The following is a 26,804-nucleotide window of genomic DNA, read 5'->3' on the forward strand; positions in this document are numbered from 1 at the left end:
TCTCAATAATGTATCCAACGTTTGCTTCGCTTAGTGCTGAAACCATGCAAAGCAGTATTGATGTGTTCACATCAATAGTTGCGCTTTGAGAAGCAGGGAACGCAAAAGATGGAGCAACACATTCGGACGCATGAAATCCTAATTCTCACAGGCATATAGTCTTTATCCTCTTGGAAAAATGACAGTCGGTCATTTCTAGTCACTGACACTCGTCGTAGAAAAAGAAGTCGATTCTTCTTTGACGTTGTCTGCGTGATTCGACAGACGTGGTTCTGCCTCCTCCTATTTTTGAACAAAAAGTTTGAGGGTTTTTTTTCTTTTTTATGTCGCGGTTCTTTATTCGGCGCGTGCCCTCATACTCCTGTCTTGGTTCTTGTGCGAGGTCTCATCGTAAACCAGAAGAGTGCTTGCGTATCTTTCAGAGCACGTCCGGGTCTCTGCAGCCAAAAGCTGAAATAGCTCTGGAAGGAAAGAATGTGCAGAGTCACGGCTTACCTCTTGGTGGTGAAATCGTCAACGCGTCCGCACTTACACAACCCCAAATAGACGGAATTTTTACTTGCATCAAAAGAACCTCAACCCTTAGGATGCGGAAGTACAAGAAAACATTCTGAAAAACTCCTCCTGCTTATTTTGGAGGGCAACACTCAGAAAAGATGATCTAAAAAAAAAACAATTGGAGTTCAAATTCCAACATTTCGAGGAAAATAAACCCCCCCCGAATGTTACATCCTTACGACCTTCTTCAAGGGAAAAAAATGGAAATATTACCAGATTGGTTTTGTCAAGTCATATTTTCCGATAGGAAAAAGTCTGAATTTTGTGAGAAGTTGGATTGTATTTTTTGTATTTCTTTGTACTTCTTTTTTAACTTTAAAAAAAAAGAATTTAAGGGATGTCAAGTCCAAAATGTTCTTGCCAATGTGTGTGTGTATATATATATAAATACGCGCAAAAATATATATATTTTTGCCCATCAAACGGTTCCATTTCCCATTATATCGTTGTTCGAATCGTAGGGCACCCGATGATGACCCTATGGAATCGATATCGAAACGGTTCCATTCTCGAACGGTGTCGCGCCCCACGTATCCAGATACGTATCCGGTTGTTTTTTTCTCGGAGATGCGACATCATGTATTTATTTCACGGGCCAACAAACGAATGTCGATGTTCCTGTCAGTGGTGACATGCTGAAGTGTTTTCTTGGATCCGGGCTCCAAGAGGCGCGGCGTGGATGCGCTGCCTTCCCATCCTCCTCCCCGATTTCACCATCCCACTCGTTCACCTTGACGATACAGTGTTGCGTCACGGCGGCGTGACGTCGCCGTCGCGGACCGTCCCACTTCCTGTGTGTCCAAGGGGAAATTCCTCGGCTGGTAGCAAAGGTGCATAAAAGCACTCAGGTCTCGACACGCAAGCACAACCCTAACCACAGCGAGAGCTCAGCGCTCCAACCGGAGAACAACTACAACTACTAGTACTACAACCGACGACACGCACCAAGAAAAGGTACTGTACTTTGATTTGATTGATTGGATTTCTTTTAGTGGAAGGCAAAAAGCAGCAAAATGAGGCTTGCGGGATCATATGAAACTATTCAAGTCAAACGACAAGCAAAAGACTCCAAGAAACATGGCGAATATGCCGATGTGACGGTCAACAGCAGCCAGAATGGTCAATCGCATTGTGTGTTCCCCCCCCCCCCGCCCCCCCACACACACAGATGGCCGCGGAGACGAGATGCCCCATCATGCCGGCGGGATTGAGCCTGGAGGTCTCCCGTCACCCCCCGAGCATGAAGCAGGTGGTCAACCTGGTGGTGGCCGTAGAGAGGTTGAAGGGCGGCCGCGCCGAGGTGGCCCTCCGCCGCAAAATCAGCGCCCGACGCTTCCTGGACATCATGACGGACGACTTTGTGGAAGGTAGGCCCCGTGGACGCGTTCCACCAAACTCGCTGGAGTGTCCTTCGAAAGGCCGCCGGCGCCATGCCGACGTAGTCGTAGGATAATCCCGATAGCGATTGCGCCTTCCGGTCCATCGGCGGGGTCAATTGGCCGGCCCGCGAGATGGACAACGACGGCCTGATGCTTCTTCTTCATTCAATGCTGATCTGAGAACCGTATTCGCACCGGCGCGGGAACCCCTTGTTGCGGAGACGATTCCGCACGCGACTTCCCCTTTCGACAACGGATAGTTTGACTCGTTTTGGTCTGGCCCCGGACACATGCTCCAGAATGACGACTGAAAGAACAAAAACGGAAATTTTGTGGGGAAAAGAATTCCACCTAATATACTCGCTCGAAAAATTCATTCCATGGAAACGAAATCAAAGCTGTGATGAAAAACTTTGACAACCCTGCCGTGTGCCCGACGAATGAGCATGTGGAAGTCAACCTTTTTTTTTTCCCCCCCTCTCTCAGTGATCCACATGCCCGAGGGGCGAGCTCCGGGCAATCGGTTCATCCGGACGGGCCAGTACGAGTGCAGCGTGAGCGACGGCCAGAAGAAGAGTCTGGTGCTGCTCAGGGACAGCATGGAGCTGCACGCCGTCACGCTGCAGGGAGGAAACGGTCACCGCAAAGGTCTGCTCCCACGCACGTGCTTAGTCACAGGAATGCCGAACGGAAAAAGAAAACACACGCAAGCCGTCTCACCCGCTCCGTCTCCGTCTCCGTCTCCGTCTCCGCATGGCAGTGCACCTCAACATGTCCACCTACGCGCATCCGTCCCCCGCCGCCGAAGCCCGCCCGGTGGCCCTGGGCATCAAGGGCACCAACCTGTTCCTGTCGTGCCACCGGGAGGGCGAGAGGCCCGCCCTGCACCTGGAGCCGGTGGAGGACCGGCGGAGCCTGACGAGCGTGGCCTCGGACGACGACATGCTGCGCTTCCTCTTCTACAAGCGCGACTCGGGCGTCAGCCTCAGCACCCTGGCGTCGGCGCGCTTCCCCAAATGGTTCATCAGCACGGCCGAGGAGGACGACATGCCCGTGGAGATGCGCCGGCGCACCGCCGACCGCTACTTCACCTTCCACATCCAGAGGCGGAACTAGAGCTTCGGAAACTTGGAGGAGGGAGGGAATCAACACGTGCTCAAGCCCGCAAAAAGGGCCACGTCTCGCCATTCGGAAGGAAAAACAAAACTGAATGCAAAACGCAGTGCCTATTCTATTTATTCATGCCAATGCAATCGTTGTATTCACAAAAGCGGCGAAGGACACTCATGTAGAAATCATGTGCAAAGGTTGACATATTAGAGAGACGAATTGAGAGGGTCACCTATGAAAATAGTGACAGAATGAAGGAAAAAACGGACTACTGAAAAAAGGGGCGCTTTTTTCTCATCTGGCTTGCTTTCGTATTCACATAAGTATTTACCACAGTATTTATATGTATTTATCTATTTATTTATTTATTGATACAAATCAATGTGTGTTTGTGTTTTCGTGGTGGAATAAAGTGTGGCGGTGTGGACCTGTTTACCACTCAGCATGTTCGCCTCTCGGAATTCATTCATCCATCCATCTTCTACAGTGGCAGCCACCAACTCTATTTCAGACAGAATTTGACAGATAGGCATAGAAAGTATAAAAAAAAAACACACATAATTATATACAGCATATACTGTATATATATATTTTTGGGGGGGGGGGGTAATTTGTGATAGCGGTATTTTTTTCGCCAGAAAAAATACATGATTTTTTCTTATATGACAGATCTTTTTAAAAAACCATTTATTTTCATAAATGTCACTTATCTTGAAAAAATATTTTCTCCCTGGTAATATCACTCCATTCTTATTGTTTTCGTTGTATTACGACACCGATTTGTTTTGTTTATTTTCTGAAATTGTTTATTGGATGAATGTATACGGTGTTTATTTCTATCACGCTTTCGCTTGTCGTTACCGTCGCAAGATGGCGACCGCGCGGTGTCACGGCTGCCCTTGGCTGCCGTGAAACCACCACCGAAGAAGAAAATGTGGGTGGGGTCGGGGGGAGAGGCGGAGTCGACTGCAGAGGATGAGATAAAGCGCGAGGGAGAAAGCTCTAAAAATCGCCCCAAAGGGCCACGTGAAAATGTCACAAGACGAATTTTGTCGAGCGAAATTGCGGAGCGAGCCACGACGGCAACAACGCGACGGAGATTCGTCCACCCAAAGGATCCAAGGTGCGTTCATCACTCGTCTTCTGCTTGCTCAATTAAAACGTTTTCTCCCTGGCGGAAAAGTGGCCAAAAGAGGGAGGCGGGGGCATCGTGTACTAAACATAAGTCGTGGTCATGTACAAGAAGAACTGACGTCAAGTTTAATTTTATTGCTCGCGACGAAAGAAATGGTGCGAAGTAACAAAATGGGAAGAGGAAATATTTAAAAAGCACCGAAAAGCTCCTTTGAGCGAGAGCAACCTTTTACTTTTACTCGAGTCGCCTCGACCCGAAAGTCACAATTAGTGCAATACAATTTGTGGCCGCGCGACACACTCGAGGTCACGTGAACGGCAGAAAAAGCTTTGAAGTGAAAGATCTTGGTCTCCGGCGGCCCGGTAGTTCAGTGGTTAGCACGTCGGCTTCACAGTGCAGAGGTACCGGGTTCGATTCCAGCTCCGGCCTCCCTGTGTGGAGTTTGCACGTTCTCACCGGGCCTGCGTGGGTTTTCTCCGGGTGCTCCGGTTTCCTCCCACATTCCAAAAAAAACATGCATGGCAGGCTGATTGGACGCTCTCAATTGTCCCTAGGTGTGAGTGTGGGCGCGGATGGTCGTTCGTCTCTGTGTGCCCTGCGATTGGCTGGCAACCGATTCAGGGTGTCCCCCGCCTACTGCCCGGAGACGGCTGGGATAGGCTCCGGCACCCCCCGCGACCCTAGTGAGGATCAAGCGGTTCGGAAAATGGATGGATGGATGGATCTTGGTCTCCTGGCCTAGATCCCAAAAAGCTGCCATTCCAATAGGCACGTGGAGACTTTTTTTGAAGTATAAAATGGAACGTAACGACGTGGCGGAACATGAGCCGTGCAGCATTAACGCTGATGACGCTTGATCATACTTGCTTCGTTTTCGAGACTTACTTTCCAATGAGCTTGACAATTTAATGTTCGGCGAGGTTGTGGCGTCTCTTGAATGTAACTCATAAAGTAACTTGTAATCCGTAAGGTTTAAGGTTTCTTCTTTTCCCAGACAGTGGTGTTTTTGCCATGAAAAGAAAAGCTGACAGTTTCGGCTGTTGCTTCAGCCCTCGCACCCCCCCCCCCAAAAAAAAGAGACCTTCAACCTAATTAAACTGAAAGTAGACAAGATGGTCATAGCGCTATTGTCATTAGTAAGTAAACTAAAGTATTTGTCAAGTCAAGATGAAAGTTCCTTGTTCTCGGTCAGCGCGGCCACACGACTCATTGCGCCGCGATGGCCCGCTGTGTGTACTCGCAACGGCGTTGACTTTGCCCCATCCAAACTGTCGCTCGCGCTCTGCAGGCATCCGGCAAGCGGCTGGTCTTCTGTCGCCCCGCGTGAAAGAGGAAGAGGAGGATCCTCGGTCCCCCCGCGTCAAAGCGGAAGAACGGGCTCCGCACCCCCCCTGGCAGCTTAAAGAGGAGGAGCCCGAAGGCCTCCATGTCAAAGAGGAGGAGCTGGAGTCCGACGTCGGCGGGTTCCCACCCACCGGCGTCCCTCGGGAGAGCGGAGACGGCAAAGGCGAGCCGCGTGAGGCCTCGCGTCTTCGTCGCGACGAAGGCCCACCGGCGCGCAACCTCCCGGCGCCCCTGTCGGACGGCGACGACATGGCCGGCGGCGGACCTTTGGGCGGCGCGGCGGACGGCGAAGGGCGCGGCGGACTGTCGACGGGCTCCGAAAAAGAGACGGCGCTCGGCAACGAGCCGAGGCCGCGACCGCGTCAGAGAACGTTTCGTTGCTCGGTTTGTGCCAAAGGTTTTGCCCAGAAGCAACACATGACGACGCACATGAGAACGCACACGGGAGAAAAACCCTTCGCTTGCTCAACTTGCGGTAAAGCCTTCTCTCAGAAGCCGCATCTGGAATCGCACCGGCGAACGCACACGGGAGAGAAACCCTTCACTTGCTCCTTTTGCGGGAAACCCTTCTCTCAAAAGGAGAATATGGACTCGCACATGAGAATCCACACGGGAGAAAAACCCTACCGTTGCTCGACCTGCGGTAAAGTCTTCTCTCAAAAGCCCTATCTGGCGTCGCACCTGAGAACGCACACGGGGGAGAAACCCTTCCCTTGCCCTTTTTGCGCCAAGACATTCTCCCGTAAGGAGCACGTGAAATCCCACCTGAGAACGCACACGGGAGAGAAACCCTTCAGCTGCTCGCTGTGTGCCAAAACCTTCTCTCACAAGTCAAATCTGGTGGCGCACGTGAGGAGACACGCTGCGGAGAAACCCCGGAGTCGCTCGCTCTGTCGTCAAACTTTCTCACAAAAGGAGCACCCGGACGCACACGTGAGAGCGCACGCGGCGGACAAACCCTTTGGTTGCCTCCAGTGCGCTGAACGCTACACGCTGCGGGCCAATTTGACTGCGCACATGCAAACGCACAGCAAAGGCAAAGAGTGAACGTTTGATCGTCGCGACCGGGCTCAAAATCGGACCGATACCGAGTAAGCGATAGCCCCGCTACTTTTCATTCATGGCGTTTCCATTTCTCCGATGGCTGATCATTTTCGCGAACGAAAAAAAAGCATTGCTTGATCTGCAAGTGAGAATTGCGGTTCAAAACGAAACACAAACAACTCAATCCGACGTGAGATTCATTTGTGAAAACATGAAAAAAAATATGCCAATTGAAACTGACAACTCCGTGAGTTTTAGACTTTGTAAATACTGTACCACTACTCTTAATCAAATGAACTACAAAATAATCCAGGCTTGCGATTGGCTGGCAACTGATTCAGGGTGTCCCCGCCTACTGCCCGAAGACGGCTGGGATAGGCTCCAGCACCCACCGCGACCCTAGTGAGGATCAAGCGGTTCGGAAAATGGATGGATGGATGGATAATCCAGGCTCAAAGTGCTCATGACATGACACCATGAAGTTGCAAAATGGGACCGGGCAATACAGCTGAAGTTTTTATCGCAAGGGATTTCATATCGGCCGATGTGGACAAGGCGCCCCGATGGTTCAGTGGTTAGCGCGTCGACCTCACGGTGCAGAGTGTGCGGGTTCGATCCCGGCTCCGGCCTCTCTGCGTGGAGTTTGCGTGTTCCCTTGCGTGGGTTTCCTCCGACGTTCCAAAAACACGCGTGGCACGCCGATTGAACAACCGACATTGTCCCGAGGTGCGAATGTGAATGCGGTTGGTCTGCGTGCCGTTTGTGATGTTATTCTTTGCTATAAAGACCATTTTGGATGATGAGCTCTTCGCAGCCCCTTTTTTCCTCCCTCTACTCTCATCTTGAGCCGCTATTCTGAACTATGTACTCTTGATTTTGGGTTAATTGTTTAGCAAACCTTTCTCAACAAAACAAACACAATGTTTTCAATTGTACATCGATAAACGATTCCGTTTTAGTTAAGAAAAAAAAGACATTGACGTGAGGGCTTTAGACCAATGTCTTTATGTTGGGAAATCAATAAAAGTGGAAGAAACCATTTCATGTCAAGGAACTCAGTGTCCAGAAATGAACCCTTTTTAGGGGTGCTGAGGAATAATTATTTCTCATTAAATCTCACTTTACGCGTAACACTACACCATTACTTAATTTGTGCTTTTCGTTTGTCTGAGTTAATTTAAAAAAAAAAAAAAAGCGGGCGATACCACCACAAGATGGCGGCTGTGCGTCATGGGCGCGTTGGGACGTGCCAATTACCGGCGAAGAAGGAAAAAGACGGAAGTTGGTGACGCCACAGCAAGGGTGAGGGGGCGAAAGCGTTGCTAACAAATAACTCGAGTATGTCCAAAAGTGAACTTTGTCGACCGAGGGAGCAGCTCGAGCGACAACGGGCAACAATTTCCTCCACTCAAATTCCACAAGGTGCGTTTGCTCGTCTTCAACTTGCTTGCTCATTTAACGCATTTCGCTCGATAATCACGCCAACCCCCCCGCAAAAAAAAAAAAAAACGGTCGTGTTTAGAACACAATACAATACATGCTGATTTATATAGCGCTTTCACAACAGCGGCGGCTGTAACAAAGCGCTTAACAAAACAGTTAACAAAGTAAAATAATAAACACAACACATAACATAAAACACGGACAGTCGCGCAGTCCTAACCGCTTTTCCAACACGAACAGAGTTGCTTCCGTTTTCCAAAATGATGATAGCGTTTTTCATTTCCCCCCTAAAAATCCCAATACAGTATATTGATAATGACTCCCATGAAGGCCACGGTTTTGGATACGGAGTAGGGTGGAACTTGAGAAGTCAACCAGATGGTGTTTGGAGGCTCAAATGTGTGCCGCTTGTGTTGCAGATGTGCAGCAGCTGTTTGGTTGCCGAGAAGAAGCCCAAACCCTTCGTGAAAAAAAAGAAGCGGAGGAAAAGAAGTTGGCGCCGAGCGTGGTGGTGGTGAAGACCGAAGACGAGAACGACAGAGCGGCCGAGTGGCCGCCAGACGAGCTCTCGCCTCCACCGTGTCATCGCGATGATGCACAAGAACCTTTGAGGAGCGTCGCGGACCGCAAAGGTGACCGTGCTCAGGAACCGACGTTTTTCTCCATGCGTGTGCCACACTGCCCCCAATAGGCCAGAGCGTGCGCAGCAGGCATGGATTGTGAGACGTTTGCTTTTTTTTAAGATACAATTCGCTCATCGGTAAAGCGGGATTTATCAACACGCGTTACTTAGTGATGTGCGCGCTGTCTGCAGCTTTCCCTTATTTCTATCTTTTTTTGCATCTGAGAAAGGCCGGGGATCTGGAAGTGGCGACTAGTCGGATTTACCCATTCAGTCTCCCTCTGTTAGTCCTGAATTTCGTTTGCTGCGTACCTGTGCAGCGACCACAAATGTTATTCATTTCCTTCATTTTTTGGCGGGTGGGGGTGGGGTGATACTTGGGCAAATTCAGCCGTACATCAAATTCGTCTGGCTTTCTATTCGTCAATGTCGAAGGCAGCGGGGCTGGTGGCGAGGGACAGGCCTCGGACGCGGCAGGGAAACGCTGCGCAAAAAGGACTTTCCATTTTCTGCGACGTGAGAATTTCATCGGCCGTCCGCGTTGTTCGTGTCTTGCAGACGTCCGGGAGCTCGGAGGGAGCGCCGCTCCGGAGCCGGCGGCTCCGCTCCCCGTCGGCACGAAAGAGGAGGAGGAGGCCGATGCCGGCGCGTTCCCCCTGACTGTCGTCGTGGTGAAGAGTGAAGATGATGAAGATGAGCGACCCGAGCGGTCGCGGCTTCGTGATGGCAGTCCACGTGGAGAGCGGCGCGCGGGGGGGCCGCTTTCAGACAAGCTCCTAGCGCCCCTGTCGGACAGTGACGACCCAGAAGAAACTTGGGGGAGCGGCGCGGAGCGTCCAAGTGACGACCGGCGGTCGAAAGGCTCTGAAAGGCGGACGACTCCTGGCAAGCGGGAAACCGCCCCGACGTGCAAAAAGCGCGTCACCTGCTCGGTCTGCGGAAAAGCTTTTGCCAAACAGTATCTGATTAGACACATGAGAACGCACACGGGGGAGAAGCCCTACGCTTGCTCGACCTGCGGTAAAACCTTCTCCCAAAAGCCGCACCTGGACTCTCACGGGAGAACGCACACCGGAGAGAAACCCTTTCGTTGCTCACTCTGCGGCACCACCTTCTCGCGCAAGGAACACGTGGAGTCGCACTTGAAGACGCACGGCGGGGAAAAGCCCTTTAGTTGCGCCACCTGCGGTAAAACCTTCTCCCACAAGCCGTATCTGATATCGCACGCGAGAACGCACACGGGGGAAAAAGCCTTCAGCTGCTCGCTGTGCGCCAAAGCCTTCTCTCACAAGTCGCACGTGGCGTCGCACATGAGAACGCACACCGGAGAAAAACCGTTCCAGTGCTCGCTGTGCGGTAAACGATTTGCTCACAAGTCGCACGAGGTGAAACACGCCAGAACGCACACCGGGGAAAAACCCTTCCGTTGCTCACTTTGTGGCAAAACCTTCTCCCGCAAGGATTACATGAGCTCGCACCTGAGAGTGCACACGGGGGAGAAACCTTACGCCTGCTCGCTGTGTCACAAAGCCTTCTCTCTCAAGTCGCACTTGGTCACGCACACGCGAACGCACACGGGAGAAAAACCCTACGGCTGCTCCATTTGCGGCGAACGCTACGCTCACAAGAACAGCTTGACCGTGCACGTGCGGACGCACGAGAAGGGACAGTAGAGATTTTCCAACCGGCCGACCTCAAACCATATGCGGTGATCCCTCGAGCGTCGCGCTTCATGGGGAGCAGAAAGCCCCGGCGGAAGGTGACAATCTCCCCTTACGTGGGAGGCGTGGCCTCAACCCTCAAGGAGTCGCAGTGCAGCTTAACTCACCCCCCCAAAAAGTTTGCGCTTTAACAAAAACGGTTCTCGCAGACGCAACACTAAGATCGGGCGCGCGAGACGGTCAAAACATTGGCCATGATGCGGAGCCAATCAGCTCGTGCCTCGGAGTCACGTCGCCGCTTTGGTCACCAAGCATGGAACCCTCTCGCGCATCGACACCAAACACCTTTGTGCAGCTCCTTCCCCATCTCGAGCAGTTGCCCCTCGAGTACGCCAGCTAGTGGCGTCACTCACTTTTGTCCGACCGTGTAGGGATGGACGGATGCTCCCTAACGATCAAGCGAAGTTGCCAAAATGGAAGGCGTCCGCCACATGTGTACTGTCTTTTAAAACAAACATCGCAGATGGAACTGTGGCCAAAAGCCTTGGCGCGGGATTGTGCCTTGCTTGAATCTGCATTAAAAACACGCAAAGGCAATTTCTTTCGGGTTTTTTTTTTCTTTTGACGAAACAATTTTGCCAATGTTGGTGTCTGTCAGGTGTTTCTAAATCGAAGCGGCTGTGAACTCGTGAGGCTACATAAATGAACACTTCCTAAAGTAGCGGCTTGCAAAAGAAGCGCTCGGTAAGACACGCATTGGAGCAACTTCTGCTCGAGACCGCGGCGCGTGCCGTGACGACCGTGTAGATCTTTTGTGATATGCTCACGATGGAAAACACTCACATCTCTGCCGGTGGAAATATGAAACTTGCTTGGCTACACTCCGGTCCGTTAGGTGGCGCCCACGCGCTGTTTTGCAGACCACACAAAAGGAGGAAGACGAACGTTGGCCAAGCTGCGAACGCCGAAGCGACGACGAGGAGCAAAGCGCTCCCCCCCCCCCAGCCGCCGGCGTTTGCTTTTGAGCTGTCTTAAAGCATCGAAATGTTGAGAGAGTTGGTGAGGGAGCGACTGCTCGCGGCCGCCGACGAAATCTTCGGCCTGTTCCAAAGCACGATCGCGGCGTACGAGGAGCAACTTTGTCGAGCCAGGGAGGAGAGCGAGCGACGCCGACGACAACTGGAAGCCGTTCGCGAGACTCCGGTTGGGATCCGCGGCGAAGGTCAGTCGGCGGCCGCCTCGAGCGGCTTTCAAACTCGTTGTTCCAAGCGCGCCGCACCACGCCAAAGCTCTCCCGGTATTCTTTCTTGACCACCATGAAAACGCCGGAGGCTCAAGTCTCGGAAAATAGACGCCGAAAGCGCTTTGCGAAACGCTCCGAACGCTTCATTTTCTATCCGTCGGTCGAGAAGAGATTTCTCTTCCCCCAAGCGAGTTTGGTTCCATTTCACGCGCTTCATGTTTTCATTGGAATTAAAAAACAAAAAGTGTTGGGCTGGCGTCCGGCGTTCAAGGCGTTCGTCAAGAATTGCAATGGTCCCGAACCGAACCGTCTTCCTCGCCACAAAGAAATGCCGATCGTGTTCAAAAATCGATGGCGACAAGAAAAACCAGTTCGTGACCATTCAAACCGTTTTCACAATCTACTTGGCGCGCGTGAGCCAAAGAGCGCTTGCGTTGCTCACCTTCCGCAGATGTCAAGGACGACGATCCACTGCCGACCCACCCGGAAGAGGTCAAGGAGAGGCCTCTCCGTGTTAAGGAGGAAGCGGAGGAGGCTGACGTCTGCAACTTTGCGCTTCCTGCCCTCTCTGCGCAGACTGAAGACGGCGGCCGCGGCGACGACAACAGAGCACCCGAGTCGCCGCTGCTTGCTCATCGGCCTCCGAGCGAAGGAGCCCGCCGTGAAGGAACAGCGGCGGACCCGCGCGAGCTTTTTGCTGGCCGCGGTGACAACAAACCCTCCAGAAAGAGGACTCTTGGCCACAAGGAAACTTCCGAAACATGCCAACGACATTTTATCTGCTCCGTTTGTGGGAAAGGTTTTGCTAAAAAATCAATACTGATTCGACACTTGAGGACACACACCGGAGAAAAACCCTTCCACTGCTCACTTTGCGGGAAAAGATTCACGCAAAAGCCCAGCATGATTTCGCACATGAGGACACACACTGGAGAAAAACCGTTTGGCTGCTCATTTTGCGGGAAGGGCTTTACCCAAAAGCCCAGCATGGTGTCACACATGAGAATACACACAGGTGAGAAGCCCTTCACGTGTTTAATTTGTGGCGGGAGCTATGCCCGGCGCTCCAATTTGACTGCGCACATGCGCACGCACAACACGGAGAGAGTCCATGTCTCATAATTTATGGGAGTCATCCATCGTCCTGACTCACTTTTGCTATCTTAACCGGTAAGGATTTGGTCCTATGTAAGTAAGTGATCCTTCCAACTAGAAACGGGCCAGCTGCTTAGTTGTGTGTCAAACTGTCATCGATATCAAAAATGGACACTCCAAGCTCTCCTGTTTATTTTTCATGTTGTTTTTCCTCAATTGAGAATGTGAACGATCGGCTGCGTCCAGCCCGGGATCATGGCGCTCATAGTTGTTATTTCTATACCTTCCTAGCAAACGCCGGCCGAGCGTTCCTTGGGCCCTCTTTCGTCCTTGCTTTGTCGGTCTGTGGGGGGGGGGCTTCTCGTTCTCCGTTCTCCTTCCCAAAAATCTCTGATGAAGACATTGCTGAAACAACACAAACGCAGGGATCACACATGCTCGGACGCAATTGGACTGAAATCAAATTTCAAAAAAAGAACGCCAACCCTCTACTTTGGGTTGGAGCTGCTTTCTTCTCTCATCGAGTTTTTAAGAGGACCACGTGAACAAAGTCAAAGAAGCCCGCACTTAGCTCCTCGGGAGAGCCCAAATGGAGCGCCGAGTGTCCTCCAAAGTACATTGGATGTTCACGTGATTTCTCGTCCGCACTGGTCTCCAGCCGCGTTAAATCTCGCCGCAAGATGGCGGCCGCGTGACCGCAAAAGCGTTGCGTTGAATTATTTTTGTTTTGTATACATCTTGAGCCGCAGTCTACACCGCCGCAAGATGGCGGCCGTATAAAATACCAACTTGCAGTGTCGCCGTAAAAGCACCATCGAAGAAGAAAAGGCGGATGTTCTTAGCACATCGGGCCAAAATCCCAGGGCGACGAGGGACATCGTTCTAGGTCGCCGTACTCTCAACAACATCGAGATGTTGAAAGATTTGGTAAGGGAGCGACTGATTGCCGCCGCCGACGAAATCTTTGGATTGTTTGAAAGAACGATCGCGTCGTATGAGGAGCAACTTGGTCGAGCCAGAGAGGAGAGCGAGCGACACCGACGACACCTGGAAGCTGTTTGCAAGACTCAAATGTTGCTACGTGTCCACGGTCTGTTCACTCCACTTTGACTTGGCATTCATTCACATTTAAATGACCGAATAAGAGCTTCGAACAAAAAAACGTACTCGTGACGTCAGTTGTACGAATAAAGTAAGGACCGAAGGTTAAGAGTGATATGTTTTCAATTTTAGCTCATTTCTCGTCCAACGGAGGCGACTTGCCTAAATTCAGAAAACCAAAAAAAGCGCGTTGGGCTGCGTCGTCATTTTCACAATCACCCAATCGAAGCGCTGCCTTGGCGTCACGTGACGGGTCAAACTCGGTTCAAAGAAGCGGTAAAATCCGATCAATGAAGAAAAATAAATTGGTCTACCTCCGTTGGAATGCATAGGAGGAAAATATTTAGATTTAATGAGATATCGGTTTGATAAAACATGAATTGCAGATTTATGTGAAACCAAAACGTAAACATGTGGCAGCTTACCGTCACTTTATTTAAAATAAATGGAAAAGTAGACCTAAATATTGTAGGCCATGGTAACATTGTGCAAACGTTAAATATATAAGTACATAAACCTGTCATTCAGTAACACTCCGACCTTCCGCAATTTAATTCATCAGCATGCCGAAGTTGAATTAAAAAAACAAAAGAATCTACATACAATATGTGTGTGTGTGTGTAAAAGATGAAATGCTCTTGTTGGAATCAATAACTTCAAGTGGGAGAATGACACGATAACTGCCGCGCGTGAGCCAAAACCGTGTCGCTTGTGTCTCGCAGACGACCAGCAGCACGGGGAGAGCTCCGATTTGGAGCATCCGCAGCCCCCCCGCATTAAGGGGGAAGAGGAAGAGGCCCACGTCAGCAAGTTGCCACTGGCCGCCGCCCGTGCGGAGCGTGACACAAGCGAATACAAACCACCCGAGTCATCCCAGGTTCATCGTCAGAGTCCAAGTGGAGACCACTGTGGAGCACCGCCACCAGACGACCTTTTAGCCCCGCTGTCAGATGGCGACGGCACAGACGACGAATCTTTGAGGAGCGACGGCAAAGAGTCGAACCGGTCTGAAAAGAAGACGAGGCTTGGCAACGAGAAAACGTCACACATGTGCGGACAGCCTTTTACCTGCTCCGTTTGCCGTAAAAGTTTGGCCAGCAACTCCATATTGATGAGACACTTGAGAACTCACACTGGAGAAAAACCTTTCCATTGCTCCGTTTGTGGGAAAAGTTTTGCTAACAAATCAATTCTGATTCGACACTTGAGGACACACACTGGAGAAAAACCCTTCCACTGCTCACTTTGCGGGAAAAGATTCACGCAAAAGCCCAGCATGATTTCGCACATGAGGACGCACACGGGAGAAAAACCTTTTCTTTGCTTGGTTTGCGGTAAAGCATTCACTCAAAAACCACACCTCGTGTCACACGCGAGAACGCACACGGGAGAAAAACCCTTCAGTTGCTCAGTTTGCAGCGGAAGGTTTCGCCATCGGTCCAATTTGAACGCGCACATGCGCAGACACAAAACGGAGAGAATAAATCTTTTGCAGTAGTCAGAAGCCACTTGAAAAGCGGGAAATGTTCCGTTGTATGTTTCTTCCTGTCCAGGGCGCTATAAATCCGTTTCATAGCGCGTCTATTTTGGTGTCTTCTTTTGAGCTGCTCCTAGAAAGTAATGCGCCGCTGTGTGGAAGGTGTCAATTTACAAATACAACGGCGTGTTCTCAAAATGTAAACGTTGCGTGTCAATTACTCCAGAGTAGTAGAAAACGTGAGTTTCTTTTTTATGTCTTTGAGGGTGTGCTTTATTTCCTCTGCCGTTCACCCGTCGTCAATACCTTTGCAAGATGGCGGCCGTTTGCCGTGTCGGGCGCTGCCGGAAAAGCACCGCCGAAGAAGAAAAGAGCCGGAAGTTGGTTTGCCTGTCCGAGCTCGGACCGGACCGGACGACGAGCGACAAAAAGCGAGGTGGAACTGGTGTTTTTCGCCGCTCGCCCGGCCCAATAGATTTGGAGCGGATCCAAAATGTTGAAGGAGTTGGTCAGGGAGCGACTCGTTGCGGCCGCCGACGAAATCTTCGGACTTTTTGAGAAAACGATCGCGTCGTACGAGGAGCGACTTCGTCGAGCGAGAGAGGACAGCGAACGACATCGACGACAACTGGAGCATGTTTACAACGCTCAAGTTGTCATCCGGGTCAAAGGTGTGTTCTTTCACCCTCCCTCTCGATGTTTCCAACACTCGATTCGCGTCAGGAAGAATGCCGGCCGGGCGAGCGGTTAGCACGTCCGCCTCGCAGTGCAGAGGTGCGGCGTTCGAGTCCGGCTCCGGCCTTCCTGTGTGGAGTTCGCTTGTTCTCCCCGTGCCTGCGTGGCTTTTCTTCGGGTACGTCGATCTCCTCCCACGTTCCCAAAACATGCGCGGTAGGTTCATTGGAGTGGGTGTGCATGCCCCGCGATGAGCCGCCGACCGGTTGAGGGTGTTACCCCGCCTGCTCCCCGAACACGGTCGGGATCGGCTGCAAGATGGGGTCACGGATGGATGCGGTGGGAAAAGGGGACACCGGTTGAAACAAAAGGGTCCAGTGTTCATCGTACTTGCGTTTTATTGGAGCAAAATGACAAAAGAGAAACATGGTTGCGTCATCAATTTTAGTGTCGTCCGCCTTTGTTTGAAGCGAAGCAACGCAATGTAAAATGTGTTGTTTTGCGTTCTCTCTCTCTCTCTCTCTATTTTGCCTCAATCGTCACGCTCGTACCTTGCAGATATCCAACCGCAATGGGGGAGCTCCAGTGCGGAGCCGGAGCATCCGCAGCCCCTCAGCTTTGTCGGGGCAGAAGAGAACCCGCAGCCCGTCTCCACGAAAGAGGACGCGAGGGACGCCCGGCCCCCCCGCGTGAAGGAGGAAGACGTCGTCGCCTTTCCGCTGCCTGACGAGACCGGGGAGGATGAGGGCAAGCCGCCCAAGCGGTTGACGCTCGGCGATCGCGGCCCGAGTGGCGGCGACGACGGTGGCGGAGCGCCGGCGGAGCACCTCGTCGCGCCGCTCTTTGAAGAGCCTCCGAGGAGCCGCGCGTCGCGCCGAGGTGACGGCGCGCGGGAGACGACGACCACTCCACCGAGGCCTCAACAACCTTTCGTCTGCTCGTTTTGTCGCAAAGCCTTCGCCGCCAATTCCATTTTGAATATCCACTTGAGAACGCACACGGGAGAAAAACCCTTCCCGTGCCCGGTTTGCGGCAAAAGATTTGCTCAAAAGCCGAGCGTTGCCACGCACATGAAAACACACACCGGGGAAAAACCTTTTGGTTGCTTAGTTTGTCACAAGACCTTTTCTCGAAGGTACCATTTGGAAATCCACATGAGAACGCACACCGGAGAAAAGCCCTACAGCTGCTCGGTTTGCGGCGCAAACTTTCGTCATCGGTCCAGTTTGAAGGTGCACATGCGCGTGCATAACGCCGAGAGAATGAAAACAGCTTCGCCCTAGTCCAGTAGTTGCCGGCGCCCCTTTCTGAAGATCTGGACACGTTTGTCTCTGCCGAACACGACCGATAATTCTCGTCGTGATCGATCGATCGCCTTCGCCCGATTTTGGTAGGCTCGCTGACCCATGACGCACCGGTGCTTGTTGTTGCGCGGAACATTTCTGCGGTCTCGCGAAATGTGAACGTCACCTGTAAACGGTGTCAAAGACGCAGCATTAAAAAAACAAAAACAAAAACATATCTGTCGCATCGTGTTGGCGTCCGTTGAGTCTTTCGAGTCCGATCTCGATTCCTTGGCGGCGAATTTCTGACGGGCTTCCAAGTCGTCGTCGTCGATTCCGCCGCAAGGTGGCGGCCGTTCGACGTCCGGGCGCCTCGCCGCCTGTGAGCGCGCCCGGACGTCGAGGAAGAAACGAGCTGGCGGGCCTGAGCGTGCGGAGCCGCGCTTCAACTGGACCCCCCGCCCCCCCCCCCCCCCCCCCCACCGGCGCAAAAGGCGACGAGCCAATTGTCCGCTTGCACCCATTACAGCATCAGGATGTTGCGAGAGTTGATCAGGGAGCGACTGATTACGGCCGCCGACGAGATCTTCGGACTGTTTGCAAGAACCGTTTCGTCGTACGAGGAGCAACTTGGTCGAGCGAGAGAGGAGGCCGAGCGACACCGTCGGCAACTGAAAGCCCTTTACAACGCTCCGACTGCGCGACGCGCCGAAGGTAGCGGTTCCGCTGCACATTTCCACCGTGTTATCAGCCCATCGGAGGTTTAAAAGTACATTGATGGCGTCTGCTTTAGGTAAAGAGCGAAACCAACATGTGAATATGAGTCATGTGCTTTCGTGAGAGCTCATTTGCACATGACCCGCGACCGTTTTTCTAAATGTGTTTTCAAACTTGTAGATCGGCCCCTGGTGTGATTGCGAACGGTCCTTGTCATTGTGTGCCCCGCCATTGGCTGGTTACCAGTTTAGGGTGGACCCCGCCTGCTGCCCGAAGACGGCTCGGATAGGCTCCAGCGAGCCCGCGACCCTCCTGAGGAAAAGGGGCCCCGATAATGGGTGGATGGGCCATCGTTTAAAGTCACCCGTGTAAAGGCTAGCAAGGAAAACAAAGCCATTGGCGGAAGCCATCTTGATTTCGCCAATCAGCCGCTCGTATCATCGTCCTGACGTCACGCGACATATAGACGGTGTTTGATGTTTGAATGCACTCGTCGGTGATTCCGCTCCTGCTGAAGTGGCTGTTTTTGGCCTGCAGACGTCCAACGGCGCGGAGGGAGCTCCAGTTTGGAGGAGGAGGATCCACAGCCCTCACGCTCGAAAGAGGAAACGGAGCGTCCACGCCGCCTCGTCATTAAGGAGGAAGACGAGGAGGTTGATGTCAACAACTTTCCACTGAGCACTGTCTTGGAGGCGGGTGAAGGCGACAAACCACCCGAGTGGTCAAAATGTCATCGTTACGGTCCGGTATCACCGCCGCACAATTTCTTAGCTCCTCTGTCAGACAGTGACGACACGGAAGGTCCTTTGAGGAGCGCTGCGGATGGTGATGGCGCCGACAAACGTTTGACTTCTTTTCAAAAGAAGACAACTCTTGGCGACAAGGGAACTTCACAGACGCGTAAAAAAAGCTTTATCTGCTCTGTTTGCGGTAAACATTTGGCTAACAATTCGGTATTGATTATACACATGAGAAAACACACCGGAGAAAAACCCTTTCTTTGCTCAGTTTGTGGTAAAGCTTTCGTTCAAAAGTCCCATCTTGCATCACACATGATAACACACACGGGAGAAAAACCTTTTAGTTGCTCAGTTTGCGGTTTAAGGTTTAGTTATAAGTGCAATTTGAATACACATTTGCGAAAACACAAAAGGGAATAGAACTTTTACAACGGTCCACTTTCTAAAAAGTGCTCTTCTGAAGATAAATGTTACATTGTGCTGCACACTACAAATCACTGTTGCCCTTGACGCTGTATTGGAACTCGCCATGACTATTTTCAGGGGTCATTATTTATGGCCTCACAGAGAAAATGATTCATTACCGTGCGTGTGGGCGCGCAGGCGTCGTGGTCCATATAGTTGTAGTGTGACCATCACATATAAAATGTACAAAAATAGCATCTAACATTTATACCTAGCTACAGTAATGTGACTGTGTATGCTTTTCTTGTCTATAAAGACGATTTGTATTCTTTGCTTTTGGCTCAATCGGTCAGTGGGGCCGCAAGATGGAGGCTGTTTGACGTACCGTCGTAACAGTACCATCGAAGAAGAAAAGAACCCGTTCGAGATACGTGTTGTTCCTGCACTCGTTCAACTGTGTGCAACGTCACAATGTAAAAGAAAAGTTGTTCGGGGCGCGAGTGATTGCGTCCGGCGACGAAATCTTCGGCCTGGCAGGTTTGTCCCATGTTCAAAATACTGTCGCAAGACAGCGACGATTTGACGTCGCCGCCGCCGCCATGGCACCAACGAAGAAGAAAAAGGCGGAAGTCAGAAAAATAGTCGAAAAGCCGCCACAGCGGCTAACCGAAACGGGGCGTGGGGGGGGACAGAAAACATTAAAATGTTGAAAGAGTTGGTGAGGGAGCGACTAATTGCGGCCGCCGAAGAGATCTACGTGCTTTTCCAAACAACCATGGCGTCGTACGAGGAGCAACTTTGTCGAGCCAGAGAAGAGAACGCCCGACAACGACGACAACTGGAGGCTGCCCAGGCGGTGCTGCGCATCCAAGGTCTGTTCGTCACCTCGTTCACATTTTCGACAGCCGCGATGACTTTCTCCATTGAACACATTCACGTTCTCTCGTAGACCACACACAGATACATCCGGATCAATACGTTTCAGTGTGTCTCAATTGAATCCGCGTAAAAAGGGCAATAACCTTTCAATGCCCAAGAAAAATGACGTCACGTATTCGCAAGTTCGACGGTTTCCTAGACGATTCCAAATCGTAAATTACATTTTGGATGATTGTTGTCGTCCAGACTTTGAAACGACGTTTACAACGGAGTACCACGAGCAACACTAATAATGAAAAAATGAAAATGAACATCTGGTTTTATCACGGCCATATAAGAATCAAGTATGCTTGCGTTTTACGAAAAAGCTGTGCATATTTTGTAGTAGTCACACAAATGACACATTTTTAAACATTTTAGCTAAAAAAAATCAGCTTTGAGAATTAATGTGTAATAAAAACTAAATTCGTGGTCTGATGAGGTAAAAGTCATAGGATAGAATGGTTCTGTTTCCTTGTTGAAAAAGTGGTACACTGGAGGAAAAAAAGCGCTCACTGAGAAAAAGTACTTTTTTAAATCAGATTAACCGACAAAATAATCAAGAGGTTCATTGAATATTAAAATAATTGTTAATTGCGTACCTAATTTGAATAAACGACTTGTACTAAACGTTTGACTCATTTATGTCCCACAGACGGCCCTCCGCAGCTAATGGTCCAAGTACACCAACAAGAAGTTCCACAGTTTGGGATTTCCCGTGTGGTGCGGTCGCCGTCTTACGTCAAAGGCGAAGCGGCAGGACTGCAGCCCTTCCACGTTAAGGATGAGGAAGGGGAGACTGACGGCAGCCATTTGCCTCTGACCGCCATTTCCGTAAAAAGCGAAGGCGACGAGGAGCCGCCCGAGTCCAATGGCGGCGGCGGCGGCGACGAGGCCGACGGCCACGCCGCAGAGCTTCTGACGACACCCTCGGGACGCCAAAGTGACGGCACCAACGCCAGCGTCGGCCCCTTCGCTTGCTCAGTTTGCGATCAAATCTTCCCGTGTCAGGGTAGTTTGGAAGTCCATGCGCCGAGCCACGCCGGAGGGAAAGCCTTTCCCTGCGCCGTTTGCGGTAAAAACTTCTCCAAAAAGTCCAACTTGGTGTCGCACGTGAGGATCCACACGGGGGAGAAACCCTTCAGCTGCTCGGCGTGCGGCAAAGGCTTCGCCCAGAAGATCTCGTTGGTGGCACACGAGAGGACGCACACGGGGGAGAAGCCCTTCGCCTGCCCCGTGTGCGCCAAGTCCTTCTTCCACAAGCCCAACATGGTGGCGCACCGGAAGACGCACACGGGGGAAAAACCCTACGGCTGCTCCGCGTGCGGCGCCACCTTCTTCCGCAAGGAGAGCATGGCGTCGCACGCCCGGACGCACACGGGGGAGAAGCCCTTCGTCTGCCCGCTGTGCGGGAAGAGCTTCTCGCACAAGCCCAACATGGTGGCGCACCGGAAGACGCACACGGGGGAGAAACCCTTCGCTTGCGGCGTTTGCGCCAAGACGTTCACGCACAAGGCCAACATGGCGCTGCACATGAGGACGCACAGCGGGGAGAAGCCCTTCGCTTGCTCGCTCTGCGGGAAACGCTTCACGCAAAAGGCGCACCTGGAGTCGCACTCGAGGACGCACGCGGGGGAGAAGGCGTTGGCGGGCTCGCTTTGTGGCGAAAGCTTCATTCGCCCCAGCCATTTGAGCGCACACTTGAGGGCGCACGACGGCCAATAATCATCCCCGTGTGCCGGCAACTGTCCAGTAATGCTCCCGAAAAGTGCGCTTTATGTCCCGGTAAAGCAGGGGTGTCCAAAGGGGGTCCTCGGGGAGGCCGGCGTCCTGCCTGTTTTCCAGCTCCCCCGGGAGCAACACACCTGATTCAAATAATCAGGATCGTTCTAATGCTGCTTCAGAGCTGGCTGATGAGCCATCAACTGAATCAGGTGTGTTGCAACCGGGAGAGATGGAAAACAGGCAGGACGACGCCCCCCCCCCCCCCCCCCAGGACCGACTTTGGACACCCCTGCTGTAAAGTGAATCCAGACAAAGGTACGCTATGCATGTGTGAAGATCAATGCTGAAAGCGTCTGCAGAGACTCGAGATCGACGTAGGACTGAAATGCTGTTGCTCTGGCGTCGAACTGTTTTGTTGTTTTTTTTTTGCGGCGGAGGGTGTAAATTGGGCAGGGTTGTCGTTAACACGCTTGTTTGTGGTGGAGGGCTGAGCAGTGGTGAGAAATACAATGACGGCTGGCAGCCGGCTCACTTTCAGAACTTGCAAAAGCAAAGGCGCTCTGTCGAGGCTTTTCGACGCCCCGTCGACCTTTTTGGGGCGACGTGCTGGTCCCTCACGGTCCCCGTTAGCCGCTATAGGCTCTCGAGCCTCTGGCCATCGATGCATTTCTTGCTTGCTTTGTGACCAGTTGGCAAGTGAGGAGAAGAGCATAAAATGAGGAGAATCAATTCATACTTAGAAGAGGAATTTCAAATGAGTGGAGAGAATGAAGTTACCCGACCGAAGAAGTCGCAATGCGACTGTTATTCATTTCATTCATTTATGAATGAGATCTGGTCGGAAATTGGCAAAGTTGTATGATCACGTCTTGTTCGATGAAAAAAAAAAAGTAGACATTGTTTTCATTGTAGCTGTGCTACGACGTGTTTTGACATTGTAACTTTTTTTTTTTTTGTATAAGGAGCCAGGCTACTCGTTCTGTCCCGCCCATGTTCGTCCTGTTCGTCTATGTTCCTCTGAACGGGTTGTAACTGGGAAAGTGAATTCCTCGTGTGTTTCTCGCATACATGGCCAATAAATCAGATTCCGGCTGCTACGAGAACAAAGCTGCGATATTGACCCTTTTTATATTCATGCATTTCAAAATCTGTGAAAAATGAACAAAGCTATTGCTCCGAGGTGATATTTTCTGTGTCTTTTCAAATGTCATTTTACAAAAAAAAAAAAACCCCAAAGCAAACAATAAAACAAGACGTTTAGAAAGGAGGCGCGACAATGACATGAGTGACAATCGTCTGATGCTTGTTCATTTTTTTTTAATATCAACACGTCAAAACTTGCAATCGCTCTCAAAATAAAGGGATAAATATCTTCGTACGGCACTCAAAACAAAAACAAGGCGGCAAGAGAGCAGGCATGCAAAAAGAAGAAAAAAAAGAAGTTGATGGCGGTGGTGTTTTTTGTTTTTCAGTTCGAGAACAAAAAGGTGACAAACGAGGCCCGACGCCCGGTAAAGTGAGCCGGGGTGCTGCGAGAAAACAAACGGCTATTTGTTCAAGTCAAAGGCAAAGTTTCCCAAACTCAAAATGTCCATTCGTGTCGAAATTTACGATCATCAACATGCCAGACATGACTGCTATGACAATAAGCGGCAAGCCATTGAAAAAAAAAACTCAAAATATCGCCCGCAATGTTAAAGGATAAATTTGTAAATATCACAGGTTAAAATATTTGTCTTGTAAAAATGGGACAACTTTTTTCATCCCAAAAAAATATCTATTATAAAATTAGGAAGAGTATTTGTTTTTTAAAAGTCAGTTAGCATAATAAATTCAATGTTTTGATCAGGTTGTATATAGTACTGTGATCAGAAGTTGTACTCTTACAACAAAAGTCATTTTCCCCTTAAAAATACGGGAAAAAGCTTGTCTGTTATTACGAGAAAAAATAATTGGACGCTTATGGAAATGATGTCAGAATATTATGGAATAACATAGAAGTTTGCATCTTTTTTCAGATTCTTTTTTTGAAAGCCTGTGACGTGTGCGTGTGATTATCGATGTACTGTATTTTGCAAGAAATAGTCCAAAAAACAAAAAAGTAAAGTTACTGGGAAATAGATAGTTGTAAAATTGCAATAAAGTCACCAAACTTTGAAAATGAAATCAGAGCTAATTGCGAATGATGTAAAGTTTGCCATTTTTTTGTTTTACACACATTAGTTGTATTGTTAGAAAAAAAATCATGTCGACAAATGACAATAGCTGCAATGCATTGTAAAAGTCGGACTTTTTGACCTACTATTAATATGGTATTTTGTATTTTTCTTTTTTTTGGGGGGGTGGTGATGTTATGATAAAACCTACTCTGAGATTAAGGTTCATCTCCTTTTAGAAATAGGTAGCCAATTGCAGTATGCATTATTTCAAGAAAGTATGTCAAGCGGCCAAAAAAGTCAAAAATGTGGTTCCTCGCTGAAAAGCAAATCTAATAAGACATGACGTACTTCTGTCAGATCATGGAAATGAATAATAAAGAAGACAACATACATGACTATGCTATGATAAAACCCTGCCAAGACCCAAAGTGGCCCACTGAGCCTTAGTTTGGGAAACCCCGCTCTTTGGAAAATTAAAAAATAATAATAATCAAAAAGCAGGTATGACCAAGTCTCATCTATAGTGTTTTTACTTCTTTTTTTTTTAATAAGTCACTTTCGAAAATAAAAATCTCACATTTTCGAGATATAATTCAATAAATCTCTTTTGAAAAATAATTTTATGTGTCCTTGGATTTTTTTTATACTTTAGTACAGCACCCTTGTTTTTGTTTTCCCCTCTAAAGCACCGAATTTGACTCGAGAGATCCAACATTTCCTTCGGTAAGCCTGAAAATTGAGGAGCCAATTTGGAAGGGGGGGGGGGGTGAGCTTGCTTTGTGTGATATTGGATGGATGTCACATAAACACAAAACCAAAGACAGACCTGGCAACCCCTGGAAATAATCGGGATGTGCCAATGTAAGTCCAAAGTGTTGCCACCAAAATGGCCTCCCCCAGGGTGAAAATTCGGGTGTTTTGTTCCTCCAGAGAGTGTGCCTGAAACGCGTCTCCCCAGGGCGGACTCCATCCATGTTGCCAGGGGCCCAGACACGACCAAGTCAGGTGAGCTCTTCCGATTGGCTCTGAACCAGGAAGTGGGACCGCAGCAATTGAAATTAGACGCCTTCCTGCCAGTTTGTTGCTGGTGTGCCACAAACCACAAATCAGATGAGCCCCTTTGATTGGCTCTCAAGTAGGGGTCTTTCTGACTGGTCCTCGAGGTGGGCTCTTCTGATTGGCTCTCAACCAGGAAGTGGAACCTCTAATCTGTCTTTAGTTATTAAATGTACTAATTATATATATATATATATATATATTACGCACGCACACACAATCAATCGGGGCATCTCATACAGGACCTGACTATGTGTTCTATATCTCTTACAGACACGTAACCCCCCCCTTCCCCCAGACACCAAATTCTCAGTCATATATTTATATATCTCGTTTAGCTTCCGCTTTGAAAATAGTTCGATTCGTCATGCACGTAATGGCCGCTCTTCTCGCTCTGTATCTCGGTAATACCCGCCTTGTTGTTAGCTTTAGCATCAAACCAAACAAAAACGGTAATCCGTGGGTCGTCAGTCGTCATCCACGTCTTCACCTTCGGACTCCTCCGCAGCCCGGCGTTCGAAGCCCTTGTCCCGGTGACGCTCCTGGATGTCCTTCATTTCCTCGGCGTAGCGGCTGAAGGCGCCGCCGAATTTGGCCCAGGCCTTGAAGGGGATGGTGATAGAGTTCCTGTAGCTGGGCTTCACCTCGCTCACCCGCAAGAACACGCCGTACTTGTTAGACCCCACGTCGAAGAAAAAACGCTTGGAGTCCACCACGATGGAGGTGCCCTCCGGGAGTTCGCCATAGCCCATCGCCCCTCCTGCACCGCCGCCGGCCAGCTCGTCGTCATCGCCGCCGTAGTCGTCGATCAACTTGGCCAAGGCGTCGCGGAACTCTATCAAGCCTTGGGCTGGCAACGCGATGGTCTGTCCGGCCTGCAAGCCGGGCATCCCCCCCGCGCCGACACCGAAGCCCGGGCCTCGGTTGACGGTCTGGCGGATGCGGAGGAAGCGACCCCGTTGATTCTCCTTCAGGTCGAGGTAGTATTTGCGGTTCTCTCGCACCAGGAACTCGCTCTTCAAGGCCCGCCGAGGCCCGCTGTCATCGCCGCCCGCCGACTGGGCGATCTGCTCCGGAGTGCTCGGCCCCAACTGGGCGTAGTGTTCGATAAAATCCCCGAGGTAGTCACGGAATTCGGCCGCCACCGACATGGAGAGGGTCAGCCGACTCTTCGAGCCCCCTGCGCCGACCTCGGCGATTTTGATGAACCGGCCTTTGGCGTTCTGTTTCACGTCAAGGTAGAAGCGTTTGTTCTGAATGTCCAGCCTCTTCGAAGCCAGCTCCTGCGTCTCGGCCTCCCGCTGGTAATGCTGGAAGCCGCCGCCGCTGCCTCCCCCACCACCTCCTCCTCCACCGCCACCGCCGCCGCCGCCGCCGCCGCTGCCTCCACGCTCACTTCCACTGTCCCCATCCGCCATCTTCGCCACCAGCAGCCCGTGTCTACGTATCTTTGACCCACGCCCGCTTTGCTCGCGGAGGAAATAAACCGTACCCGGATACGGGATGCTCATTGGTCGTCAATGGTGCCAATCTGCGTATTCGCCAAATTTCCGCGTTTTTATTGGCCGAGTCTATTGTCTGTCAGGTAGAATATCAACGCCCTCCTTGGTGACGTGTACCTTATTTTGCATTGACAGTTGAAAAGTCGTGTTGTGTACAACGTTTTTTTTCGAGAGTTTATCAGTGTTTCTAGCTAACAGCAAATTCTGTATACTCGAAGAGGTTTAATATTGATGCGTGATATACAAAACCTCGATGTCCTACATGTGTCTTTTATACAGCTTTGAGAAAGGATGCCCCAGGAAAGGATACCCCAGGAAGGACACTCCGCGATAAGTCCCGCCTACTTGGCGAGGAAGTACAGTAATAGGACAGTGGATGCTTATCGGTTGCCCCGGTTGCCAATCCAAACAC

The 26,804-nt window shown here is 50.7% G+C and overlaps 8 protein-coding genes across 9 annotated transcripts; 7 read left to right on the top strand and 1 right to left on the bottom strand.

Annotated features, from left to right (window-relative positions):
- Nucleotides 1–1,356: 1,356 nt before the first annotated feature.
- il1b (interleukin 1, beta) lies at nt 1,357–3,489 on the top strand. 2 transcript variants are annotated; one of them, XM_086112488.1, is made up of 4 exons: nt 1,357–1,512; nt 1,727–1,925; nt 2,424–2,585; nt 2,698–3,200. In XM_086112488.1, exons 2-4 carry the CDS (start codon nt 1,727–1,729, stop codon nt 3,051–3,053), a joined length of 717 nt encoding a protein of 238 aa, XP_085968614.1. In that variant the 5' UTR covers nt 1,357–1,512; the 3' UTR covers nt 3,054–3,200. The 2 variants fall into 2 exon arrangements, with proteins under 2 accessions (XP_085968614.1, XP_085968613.1); XM_086112487.1 differs by having other exon boundaries at nt 2,424–3,489.
- A 527-nt stretch (nt 3,490–4,016) lies between these two features.
- Nucleotides 4,017–7,550, top strand: LOC147204469 (uncharacterized). The gene is made up of 2 exons (XM_086112485.1): nt 4,017–4,170; nt 5,471–7,550. Exons 1-2 carry the CDS (start codon nt 4,080–4,082, stop codon nt 6,571–6,573), a joined length of 1,194 nt encoding a protein of 397 aa, XP_085968611.1. The 5' UTR covers nt 4,017–4,079; the 3' UTR covers nt 6,574–7,550.
- A 296-nt stretch (nt 7,551–7,846) lies between these two features.
- On the top strand, nt 7,847–10,893 carry LOC147204470 (uncharacterized). Its single transcript, XM_086112483.1, has 3 exons — nt 7,847–7,992; nt 8,433–8,645; nt 9,194–10,893. The coding sequence occupies exons 1-3, from the start codon at nt 7,911–7,913 to the stop codon at nt 10,306–10,308; spliced, it is 1,410 nt and encodes a 469-aa protein (XP_085968609.1). The 5' UTR covers nt 7,847–7,910; the 3' UTR covers nt 10,309–10,893.
- Nucleotides 10,894–11,243: 350 nt separating this feature from the next.
- On the top strand, nt 11,244–15,317 carry LOC147204471 (uncharacterized). The gene is made up of 4 exons (XM_086110814.1): nt 11,244–11,518; nt 11,991–12,652; nt 13,415–13,724; nt 14,458–15,317. Exons 1-4 carry the CDS (start codon nt 11,341–11,343, stop codon nt 15,231–15,233), a joined length of 1,926 nt encoding a protein of 641 aa, XP_085966940.1. The 5' UTR covers nt 11,244–11,340; the 3' UTR covers nt 15,234–15,317.
- A 255-nt stretch (nt 15,318–15,572) lies between these two features.
- Nucleotides 15,573–17,408, top strand: LOC147204472 (uncharacterized). The gene is made up of 2 exons (XM_086112490.1): nt 15,573–15,883; nt 16,446–17,408. Exons 1-2 carry the CDS (start codon nt 15,706–15,708, stop codon nt 17,168–17,170), a joined length of 903 nt encoding a protein of 300 aa, XP_085968616.1. The 5' UTR covers nt 15,573–15,705; the 3' UTR covers nt 17,171–17,408.
- Nucleotides 17,409–17,658: 250 nt separating this feature from the next.
- Nucleotides 17,659–19,365, top strand: LOC147204473 (uncharacterized). The gene is made up of 2 exons (XM_086112491.1): nt 17,659–17,884; nt 18,425–19,365. The coding sequence occupies exons 1-2, from the start codon at nt 17,707–17,709 to the stop codon at nt 19,045–19,047; spliced, it is 801 nt and encodes a 266-aa protein (XP_085968617.1). The 5' UTR covers nt 17,659–17,706; the 3' UTR covers nt 19,048–19,365.
- Nucleotides 19,366–19,507: 142 nt separating this feature from the next.
- LOC147204474 (uncharacterized) lies at nt 19,508–21,937 on the top strand. Its single transcript, XM_086112484.1, has 2 exons — nt 19,508–19,904; nt 20,606–21,937. Exons 1-2 carry the CDS (start codon nt 19,736–19,738, stop codon nt 21,673–21,675), a joined length of 1,239 nt encoding a protein of 412 aa, XP_085968610.1. The 5' UTR covers nt 19,508–19,735; the 3' UTR covers nt 21,676–21,937.
- Nucleotides 21,938–22,972: 1,035 nt separating this feature from the next.
- On the bottom strand, nt 22,973–26,416 carry LOC147204475 (transcriptional regulator protein Pur-beta). Its single transcript, XM_086112486.1, has one exon. The coding sequence runs from the start codon at nt 26,399–26,401 to the stop codon at nt 25,358–25,360; it is 1,044 nt and encodes a 347-aa protein (XP_085968612.1). The 5' UTR covers nt 26,402–26,416; the 3' UTR covers nt 22,973–25,357.
- Nucleotides 26,417–26,804: the final 388 nt, after the last annotated feature.

The sequence above is a fragment of the Hippocampus guttulatus genome, chromosome 5 (genome assembly GCF_054856545.1).
Source record: "Hippocampus guttulatus isolate MCC_2025c chromosome 5, RoL_Hgut_1.0, whole genome shotgun sequence".
Lineage (NCBI taxonomy): Eukaryota > Metazoa > Chordata > Actinopteri > Syngnathiformes > Syngnathidae > Hippocampus > Hippocampus guttulatus.

What these genes read in the sequence shown, in the direction of transcription:
- LOC147204470 (XM_086112483.1), top strand. Translation starts at nt 7,911, where the DNA reads ATGTCCAAAAGTGAACTTTGTCGACCGAGGGAGCAGCTCGAGCGACAA. An exon ending in CTCCACTCAAATTCCACAAG is followed by an intron (nt 7,993 to 8,432) that starts GTGCGTTTGCTC and finishes CTTGTGTTGCAG; the next exon opens with ATGTGCAGCAGCTGTTTGGT. An exon ending in GAGCGTCGCGGACCGCAAAG is followed by an intron (nt 8,646 to 9,193) that starts GTGACCGTGCTC and finishes CGTGTCTTGCAG; the next exon opens with ACGTCCGGGAGCTCGGAGGG.
- LOC147204469 (XM_086112485.1), top strand. Translation starts at nt 4,080, where the DNA reads ATGTCACAAGACGAATTTTGTCGAGCGAAATTGCGGAGCGAGCCACGA. An exon ending in GTCCACCCAAAGGATCCAAG is followed by an intron (nt 4,171 to 5,470) that starts GTGCGTTCATCA and finishes CGCGCTCTGCAG; the next exon opens with GCATCCGGCAAGCGGCTGGT.
- LOC147204474 (XM_086112484.1), top strand. Translation starts at nt 19,736, where the DNA reads ATGTTGAAAGAGTTGGTGAGGGAGCGACTAATTGCGGCCGCCGAAGAG. An exon ending in GGCGGTGCTGCGCATCCAAG is followed by an intron (nt 19,905 to 20,605) that starts GTCTGTTCGTCA and finishes TATGTCCCACAG; the next exon opens with ACGGCCCTCCGCAGCTAATG.
- il1b (XM_086112487.1), top strand. Translation starts at nt 1,727, where the DNA reads ATGGCCGCGGAGACGAGATGCCCCATCATGCCGGCGGGATTGAGCCTG. An exon ending in GACGGACGACTTTGTGGAAG is followed by an intron (nt 1,926 to 2,423) that starts GTAGGCCCCGTG and finishes CCCCTCTCTCAG; the next exon opens with TGATCCACATGCCCGAGGGG.
- LOC147204472 (XM_086112490.1), top strand. Translation starts at nt 15,706, where the DNA reads ATGTTGAAGGAGTTGGTCAGGGAGCGACTCGTTGCGGCCGCCGACGAA. An exon ending in AGTTGTCATCCGGGTCAAAG is followed by an intron (nt 15,884 to 16,445) that starts GTGTGTTCTTTC and finishes CGTACCTTGCAG; the next exon opens with ATATCCAACCGCAATGGGGG.
- LOC147204473 (XM_086112491.1), top strand. Translation starts at nt 17,707, where the DNA reads ATGTTGCGAGAGTTGATCAGGGAGCGACTGATTACGGCCGCCGACGAG. An exon ending in GACTGCGCGACGCGCCGAAG is followed by an intron (nt 17,885 to 18,424) that starts GTAGCGGTTCCG and finishes TTTGGCCTGCAG; the next exon opens with ACGTCCAACGGCGCGGAGGG.
- LOC147204471 (XM_086110814.1), top strand. Translation starts at nt 11,341, where the DNA reads ATGTTGAGAGAGTTGGTGAGGGAGCGACTGCTCGCGGCCGCCGACGAA. An exon ending in ACAACACGGAGAGAGTCCAT is followed by an intron (nt 12,653 to 13,414) that starts GTCTCATAATTT and finishes GCGGCCGTATAA; the next exon opens with AATACCAACTTGCAGTGTCG. An exon ending in AATGTTGCTACGTGTCCACG is followed by an intron (nt 13,725 to 14,457) that starts GTCTGTTCACTC and finishes TGTGTCTCGCAG; the next exon opens with ACGACCAGCAGCACGGGGAG.
- LOC147204475 (XM_086112486.1), bottom strand. Translation starts at nt 26,401, where the DNA reads ATGAGCATCCCGTATCCGGGTACGGTTTATTTCCTCCGCGAGCAAAGC.